The sequence below is a fragment of the Gouania willdenowi genome, chromosome 22 (assembly GCF_900634775.1).
Source record: "Gouania willdenowi chromosome 22, fGouWil2.1, whole genome shotgun sequence".
In the NCBI taxonomy this organism is placed as follows: domain Eukaryota; kingdom Metazoa; phylum Chordata; class Actinopteri; order Blenniiformes; family Gobiesocidae; genus Gouania; species Gouania willdenowi.
In genome coordinates, this window is record NC_041065.1 from 8614922 (window position 1) to 8624526 (window position 9605).

Sequence of the window (9605 nt, forward strand, 5' to 3'; positions counted from 1 at the left end):
CTGATTATCATAGTTAGTTTTCATGATACATTTGGCAGCAGATGAATCTCGTCCTGAAAGTTAATGTTTGTGAAGCAGAATAGTTTGAGCCTGTTTGATGATGGTCAGGCCATTTACCGGTCATGGTGACCATTTGTACACATTAGGATCGAAGAAAGAAGGCGGCCTGGTCTGATCAGTCACATGTTCCAAATCACATGGGTGTGAGAGATCATTGCATCACTAACTACTATTCAAACAAAGCCAATAAACGGAGGACTGTAGGTTTTGATACTGCTTCAGACTTTGTTCTTTCTACAGATGTCATTTTTAAGCTCCATTAACATTTAAGCCATTTTCCAAATTTCAATCCCCTCAGTGCCAGCCATTTTAGAGCATTTTGACTCATTTTTAAAGACCCACAGAATATCCTGTCTTATGACAATCTGAATTCTGACACCAGATTCTGAACGATTAAAGTCTCTAATTTCATCAGAAAAAAATAATTGTGTTTCTGGCTTGTTTTGTTCTTCTGTAATCAGCAGTTGAATAGAGCAAGTTTTCACACAAATCGCCAGTTTGTAACAAAAAGCTGAGAAAAACGGCTTTTTCTGAAAAAATATGTTTGTGACTTTGAAGCATTTTTTTTTGCTTTAGGGACCCCTCAACATTGGTTTCCTTCTATAAAACTACAAAAGCAACACTGAGACCAGGCTTTTGATGGCAAAAGTATTATTATTATTTTGCTATCAATGTCGGAGTTGAATGGATTTCTTACTGTATTTTGGCGTTCCTCCAAGTCTCTCCCCCGTCATTCTCCACACACGCAACTTCCTCCTCATCAAGGACATGCCGAGTGTCATCGCTTGCCCCGTTTTTTTGATTGTTTCATCTCACCATCGCAACACTCTCAATAGTCCACTTAGTTCTACACATGCTATGGTCGAGTGTGAGCTGCTGGGAACTTCAGCATCAACTCTCGTAGCACCATTTTCTGTCTCGCAAACAACTTTCCTCTCCTTCTGACCTCTGCCCATCATGGGTGATCTCTCATTCAAAGGTGCACTGCTGCCACTGACATGCCACCGGATGGTCACTACATCATTGTACAAGTTAGATATTAACCGGAGAGTGTCATCACACTGTCTCCTAGCAGCCCCAGCCAAAAAACACAATTAACATCTATAAACGTGAATGGCACTCAATGAGTTAATGTAATTTTTTGGAATTCACATTTGAAGTTTATAATTTGACAACTTTATTCTACTAGATTTTATGGAAAACACAAAATCAACTTTGTCGCTATCACAAAGTGAAGTTTGCATCGTACTGAGTTTGTATCTGGGCATGCGCACTACTGGAAAATGCTACTTCTGCTTAGCTTTTTGCTACTTCTGTTGTGCTGAGATTGTTCATTCAATTTCAAAGTAAATGTCCAAAGTTAATGTTACTGGAAAATGAATTTTTGCTGCTTCCGTTGTGATTTTTGTGCTTTTAGCTAACTAGAAACATGATTATAATATAACTCAATACTAAAAGGAATAATTTATTTTCCAAAAAAAACATGATTATAATATGCATTGCAATAAATAACAGGTACCCTAATGTAATAAAGTCAAATTCAAAACAGATGCAGATTAATAAGAACATGCTTTACAAAAATAAGATGTTGTATTCATATAAATTAGCATATGATCATGACAATCATATTTTTTAAGCATTTTTTAAAATCAGAACAGTAATCCCTGTATGACAAGTCCAGTACAGCAATCTCAGTATGATCTACAATTTTTGGCAAAAAATGCACTTCACTGACAAATAACTTGCTGAAATATTTAAAATACATTATTACACTTCTTAATACACAATATTAATGTGAATAACAACTAAGATATTATCATTATCTATGACAATTTGTGATGGCTCATGGCAATTACAGCACGGGTACAATTGCAATACATGACTGGTTACAAACTCAAACTGTGACAGTTTACATCCCCACAAAACAAAATACAGACCATCATTTTTAAGAGACACAGTCCATTCCTTCTGTCAGTAGAGTTGGTCAAAAAGTGAAGGGAAATACATTATTAGGCAGGTGCTCATAATGATGTTTTTTCCTGACGTACTAACGGTACTTTGTTGATTGGTAAAACCATGCTTAACCCTTTGGAGTTTAAACAAAAAATAGTTTTGGGGAACCAAAGCAGAAGTTGGGATGGAGCATGTGTCGTGCTACTGGAAAAAGACGACGTTGATGAGGAGAATTTGCTGTTTGAATGTGAGTTTTGACCTTAGACCTAATTCATTTTCTGTCCCTGTGTGTCTTTCCTACAGTGAATGTGAGACAGGAGATGCTGGATGAGGTGCAGAAGAAACTGATTAACGTCTTAAACAGCACAGAGGGAACCATCGACAAGTAGGTTCACCAACGTCCAACTTCAGTCTTATACAGTAATGATTCAAAGGGATTTCTTCTAATATTTACTTTCAATTTAATTCAGTTTTTCAATTTAAAATGTCTGAATCATGATATTTATTTATTTATTTAAAGGAGGTTATTCCTTTTCAATTGTACTGTTCTTCATTGGATTGGATTTACATAATTTTGTTTTAGGTTGAAAAAAGAACAAAATATTTCCGTAATATGTCCTAAATAGGGCTGGGCGATATATTGTGATTCAAGATATATCAAGTTTTCTATTTTGGCGATATAGAAAAATACAAAATCGCTTATATTAAGATGTATCTATATTTTTTTAATTTGTTTTCATTTATGCAGTCACACAGTACAAATGACATCATACAAGTATTTAATATTGTTCATAGAGTGCAGTCAAACAGTGTCCTTCACAATTTTTATATTATTCTGATAAATATTTTTACAGCTTATTTTGTATTAAAAGACGTGCTAGGAGTCACTGCTTTCACTACTTCTCAGAACAGCATGACAAGCACAGTTAGACACGACAGAACTCACTCACTTTGTTAATAATTATGTCTGTGTGGCATTTTTCATCAGCAAATTTAACCAAAAGTTGTCTTTCTGGTCAGAAAGACAACTAACAACAACAATTAAAAATATTAAGATTTACATCATAAATTGTCATTTTGAGAAAACACATCACAAAATGAGTTTTGGTCCATATCGCCCAGCCCTAGTACTAAGACAATTTAAATCCATCCTAAAGCTGCTCTCTGTGTGCAGGGTGTTGGTGCGTAACCTGTTCTTGGGATACTTCCACACGCCTAAAGCCAAGCGTGCTGACGTCCTGCGTCTCATGGGGAGTGTTCTGGGTCTGCCCCGCGAGGAGGTGGATCAGGTGAGGATCAATCACTGTTAACGTACTCTACTGTTATTTATCATGCATACATTTTGCATCATGATTTCACTATGAATGTACAAAGACATATGCACTAGGTATGTGAATCTCCATCACTGACAACGATTTCGATACGCACCTCGATACACTAGCACATTGGCTCCCCTGGCGATACGATGCGATACGATTCACCCCTTTTCACAGTTTGATACGATTTGATATTGATTGGATGGCGATTCAATTCTACACAATACAATATGATTTGTTCAACAAGACGCAAAGAAATTATACCAAAAAAATGTAATCATAAAGAAGTAGTTGCAATTCAGTATGGTACTAGAGGCAGAGGATTTATTGTATTCCTTATAAGCAGCAAATTTATCAAAAAAAGTGCTTCTAATCTTTACTAGTATTTCTTTATGCATCACTTCATGCAACTTCTTTTTGGCCTCTTAAAAAGCACAACAAAAAAATCAGGCCTTTTCACCACTAGGGTTGGGATTTAGTCTTAGAACCAGATTCTCAACCTTGGGGTCGCGAGACACTGGGAGGGTAAGAAACAAAGAATTGTTTCTGAACAATTTGAGACAATTTTATCTCACTTTACCCTTTTTCTGTAACTACACCAAACTATCCATATTTTAACCTATTTTGTCACTTTTTCTTCCAATATTTTTGCTCCTTTTAATGCATTTTTGCTACATTACTCCCATTACTGCCGCTTCCCTATTAAATTTCAATGCCTTTTCTGCACATTTTTCCACTTTTCAGACATTTTGGGCACTTATAAACCCTTTCCACCACTTTTCCCACCTAATGTAGCACGTTGACCCATGATTGTCACTTTTCACCATGTTTTGGCCAATTTAACCACATTCACGAATTGTCATGCCCATTTTTTGCCAGTTTAAACTTGTGTTTTCTACTAATTGTTCCAATATTGACACTTTGATCCCCTTGAATCCTTTTTACCACTTTTTCTGCTCGTTTCTTGCCACTCTAATTTGCAACTTTTAACCAATTTCTGTGGGTTTTAAAATCCCATATCACCACCCTTTCCACCATTTTTTCTCATTTTTAACCCATTTTATTTATGATTGAAACAAGGATTTACGTCTTTAAGATGACTATATAGTATGAAGTAAATAATGATAAACTTCTGTATAACAGTGGATATAATTCAGATAAATAAATAAATAAATAAATGTGGTTATCACTGATTCATAGAACAGTGGTCCATCATTTTACTGACTTTATGGATTGATGGCCCCTAAAAAGCTTTCCCCTTCATCCCCCCTTATAGATGGCCCTGTCTGCACATGACTGTTCTTCAATGGTCGTGTCTGTGTTCAACCACTTTCAGCTACAGTGGGGGTCCCCGGTCTCTGGAACCTTTATTTTGGGGGTCGTGGGCTGAAAAGATTGAGAGCCACTAGGTCAGAGGGAGAATCATTGTTGTTTGTGCACCATCTGCCTTTAGTACGTATACAATCAAGAACCAAACTCGACCAATAGGCTGATTAGAATGTGTGGAGCTTTTTTTTTTTTTATGGTAAATGTTCACAAAGCCTTGAGTCGATCATATTCTCTGAGCTTAGTTCTTATAAAACACAGCTTTTTCTGATCCACGTCTCCTGGCATTAGCTCTGATGGACTCCACGCCAAATATACTGGCCAACTCTCTCAAAGCAAACGGATACAGTATCTGAGACCAACATGATTACAGCGCATCAGATGACCCTTGATTTAACATTGAAGGCTTTTCATTTTCTTTTTTTTTTCCTCCCCCATTCCCTGTTAATATTTTCCACTCTGCTTAGTTTACAGCAGCCAAACGTATCACAGAACCAGACTATTTTTCCAAAAGTGCCTCAGTGGAGCAACTCTCTCACTTCTACTGCCAGTTAAAGGCCAAAGACATGACTCAGAATAAGTAAACTAAATGCTTTCTATTTGGAAAAACTACATTAAATCCTGGTGAATAAATGGGGCTGATGATTTTTTTAAGGTATCAATGAGGGTGAACTATAAAGGGATCGGTTTAACTTGACCATGAGGTCCAGAGAATTGTACTGAAAAGGAAACAAACAAACGGCAAAACTTTACCTGCAGTTTTATACCTAATTCTGAAATTACGCTGTCATTATGATGTCATTAGCATGAATAAAATGTCACGAAGGCTGTCATTAAGGGTCGTTAGCTAAATTATGACACCTTTGGAACCATGTTGGCATTTTTGGGTTAGGTGGAGGGATCTAATGGGGTGAGGGTAGCTAACGACACTTAATGACAGCCTTCATGACATTTTATTCATGCTAATGACAGAAAATGACAGTGTAATGTCAGCTTTATGTATAGAATTTTAAGTAAAGCGTTGCCAAACACACACCCATAACAAATACCATTGGTTTTATTCAAGTTGTTTAATTTGTCTTTCATTCTGTCTTTAGCTGTTGGAGGCGGACACACATCACAGTGTCACTGGGTGGGTGTCGAGCTGGCTGGGAGGACGAGGACCTCAAAGTGTCCCCAACACTCCACAAAGACCCAACAGTGTCCAAAGTCTCAACATGGTAGGACAATCTTATTCATACAGAAATGCACTCGTTTTTATACTTTCATATGAAGAAACTCATCAAGTGTTGTGGTCTTGCTAGACAAACTCAGATATACATTAAGGAATATTAAGTCCAGAGCTGGTGACTGTATTTAAACGTATAGAATCTGTCTTAAAATAAAATGTAAAATATAATCAACTCTGTAACAGTGAAGCAACCCAGAGGCTGTGTTTGAAATGTCACACTTCATACTATGCACTACAAACTCAATGAGTATATACTGTCTACTGTATACTATAAGTATGATTAGGATGATGACCGTTCCCACTCAAGTATACTTCCAAGATTCCCAAAATGCATATCAAATCTATGACGAAAAACCTGAAGCACACTGAGGAAAAATATCTCCGTTAATTCTCCACCTTTGGAAGTTCTGAAAACATTTTAAGTGAGAAAGTGACCAAGTAGAATATCCACATGTGCTCATTTGATCCATAAAACTCACAAAAACACATCTCATGCTGACATTCCTGAGATTTTTGGAGACCTGCCATTGTGCTACTGACTGAACTTCCTGTTAACTTCAAAACAAGAGCCCTATTTACAGAAGCGTTAAAAAACCAATGAAAGACAAGAAGATATGCAGGACGATTTTACGTTACGCACGCAATGCATCATGGGGCGGTTGAGTATGACTCATATGCCCATCGTGTATACTTCAGAAATGTCCCCATATAGTATATATCCGGGTATTTCTTGCGCACTCAATCTTTGCATACTGTCTAATGTGAACATACTACATACTCATTTTGACGTCAAACTTGGTATGAGTGCTACGTTAGTATTAGGGGTGTCCCGATCCGATGTTGACATCGGATATCGATCCGATATCAGCCAGAAAAGGAATTAATATAAACGCTCTGATAAGTTTTTGTTGTTTTTGGCCCTGCCCTCAGTTGTTCCCACCATATACTGACAGTATAAAATAAACTGCAGTGAACTTGAATTGTTGACTATTGTTCTCTGTTTGAGTGACATCGCTTGATCAAGGCTTTTCTAACATTCCACACTACAAAACAAGTAATAAAGGTACGTATGATATCGCATTGGATCGATATCGGCATCGACCAATTCTCAAGGCTGCAATATCGGTATCGTATCGGAAGTGAAAAAGTTGTATCGGGACATCACCAGTTGGTATTACATTTACGACACAGCCCAGATGTTAGGAGACCTCCAGGTTCCCTTTTATCTTCTCTGGATCTAATGTGAGTGTGCTCTTGTGTGGTGTTTATATCCCATATTTCACGCTCTCCTGTTGTTGCAGTCTTTTTCAGAGATGTTTGTAAAGTTCCTGGAGGTGGAGTCGACCCCTTCCCTGCCTGCACCAAAGCTTCCAGTCCATGACATGACGCCTCTTAGCGCTGTTTCTTCAAGAAGAACAAGCGGTGCTGGAAGCAGCAGTACTCCTGGTAAAATAAACTGTTGTGACTCCTGATCATAATCCTACTGTTTACGTTTACCATATGTTTGATTCATTAGTGCAGTGGCTCTCAAACGTTTTTTGACTCAAGTACCCCCTTTGTCCGACAACAATATTTAGCTCAGAATTCTGTGAAAAAACAACTATAGAGCATAATGATCGAATGAATGAGTGATAACACACATGTTAAAGAATCACATTTTTAAATAAGTGGGATTAAACAGTATTTTGTGCCTCCTGAATAGATTTGTTTATTTAGTTTTTATCATTTACAGTTATCTCCCTCCTGGTGTGGGTCAAACACTGACTCTTGTATTTTCAGGTCATGTTCTAATCAAGATCATTTCTATCATCATTTTGTGTGTTTTTGGTGTCATTTTCTATTTTGTTTGTTCTTTTTATTATTCAGTATATTTTTCTCTTATTTTGTGGGTTTTTGTTTGTGTGTTGTGGTATTTTTTCAATTATTCTATCTCAGTGAGTGTGTTTTTGGTGTCGCTTTGCATGTTTCTCTTGTTATTTTTGTGTATTTTGTAGTTTTCTCATGTTTAGTGTGTCTTTGTTGTCATTTTGTGTGTTGCTGGTAATAGAAACCATTATTCTCCATTAGTGTGTGTGTTTTTAATGTAATTTTGTGTATTTTGTTGTTTGTTATTCAGTATATTTTTCTCTTATTTTGTGCGTTTTTGTTGTCGTTTTGTGAGTTGTTGGTAATATTTAGTACTATCATTTTTACATTATAAAACGTCATATTTTAATGCTTTGAATTGTTAATTTTCCTCTCTCTCTCTCAAGTACCCCCTGTAGTGCCATCGCGTACCTTTAGGGGTACATGTACCTCCATTTGAGAAACACTGCATTAGTGCATGAATCCAGTCAAACTGCAGGTGTTGCGTGTTCTTCTTCTGATCTAATGTAATTGTTGTTAATTGTAAAGTCTCTCTGTTGTTTCTCTGTGTAGGAGCAGCAGCAGCCAATAAACGACCTAGTGAGTCCAATCCCTTCCTGGCCCCTCGCTCTGCAGCCGTGCCTCTGCTGTCCGGCTCTGGCGCTGGGGGGTCCTCTGGAGGTCACCTACTGATGAAGCCCATCTCCAGCGCCCTGCCCACCTTCACGCCTGTGCCCGTGTCGGCTGAGTCCAGTGCTGGAGCCGTGCTCAAAGACTTGTTGAAGCAATGATCACGGGTGCCCGAAAATGCTAGTTCAGCATTATTAACCTTCCACGAGCACACGCGAGGCATTTCTCAGCGATGATGCTGTTTTCTTCCCAAAAAATAATAAAAAATCACCACAGAAAAATAGCTTAATATATTATTTTTTACAGGGATGGAGTTGTTGGTTTTACTTTTACTTGCAAAAGCAGCTCTATGCAACAGAACCCCCCCCTTTAATTGTTTTATGTTTTATTAAATATGACACATGAAGGTACTCCACAATCAGTGTATGTATATTTTCCTGAGAACAGTAGGTTTTTATCTTATCCCTTTTTCTTTCTCTTTGTCGTCTCCTTTGTTTTGCACTCATCCCATCACTTCTGATCACAAGTGACCTTGTAGCAGCAGCTTGTGAATATTTGTGGCTCACTACATCTGTTAAAGCCATGCAGGCTTTTTGTGGTGTTTTCGAGACGACCACACTTTCACATGGACTAAGTGTTGGGATTGTGGCTCAGACTATGGCTGCCCACAGGACTCGAATGCATACCTATATTTCTACGATATAGTTCTATATATGTAAATGGGTGCTCTTTTTTATTTATAGGTACTGGGGGCGGAGGATCCTAGGTGTCTGCATTTATTTTCTAATCATTGTATAATCAAGATTGTAAATGATATAATAAGTGTATATATAGTACAAAAACTGCACAGTTTCTAATGCAGTGCAAGTAGTTGTTAAGCTACTCAGCACTTTGTACATACATCAAATGCCGAAGGAATGTTACAGGGATTCTCTTAGTGTGTTGATAAAAAAGGTAAAACAAAGCTGTAAATCCTCAATGGAAGAAAAAAATCTGATTCCTGTTAGAATTGAACTTGACCTCAAAGAATCCTAAAGGAAAAGTTTGAACCACTGTTTTAACAGAGGGATGACATTTGAAATAAAAGTTCTGCTGCTGAACTCTCTTCTTTCCGGTGTGTTTTTCTGTCTCTGGTACACATGTGGAGTACAGCCTCCCCCAGATGTGCAGTGTGGTCTTACAGAGCAGTGGTTTTCAATCTTCTGAAACTAAAGGTGCCAGAGACCTGGGTGAAGAAGGTGGTT

The 9605-nt window shown here is 37.6% G+C and overlaps 1 protein-coding gene across 1 annotated transcript in view; it reads left to right on the plus strand.

The window, feature by feature from the left end:
* Positions 1 to 9383, plus strand: part of trip11 (thyroid hormone receptor interactor 11) — a 35797-nt gene extending 26414 nt beyond the window's left edge. Inside the window, exons 17-21 of the mRNA XM_028437892.1 lie at positions 2317 to 2398; positions 3188 to 3302; positions 5753 to 5875; positions 7188 to 7332; positions 8305 to 9383. Of these exons, the coding sequence (XP_028293693.1) occupies positions 2317 to 2398; positions 3188 to 3302; positions 5753 to 5875; positions 7188 to 7332; positions 8305 to 8522 (683 nt within the window). The 3' untranslated portion in view covers positions 8523 to 9383. The remainder of the gene's footprint in view (positions 1 to 2316; positions 2399 to 3187; positions 3303 to 5752; positions 5876 to 7187; positions 7333 to 8304) is intronic.
* Positions 9384 to 9605: the final 222 nt, after the last annotated feature.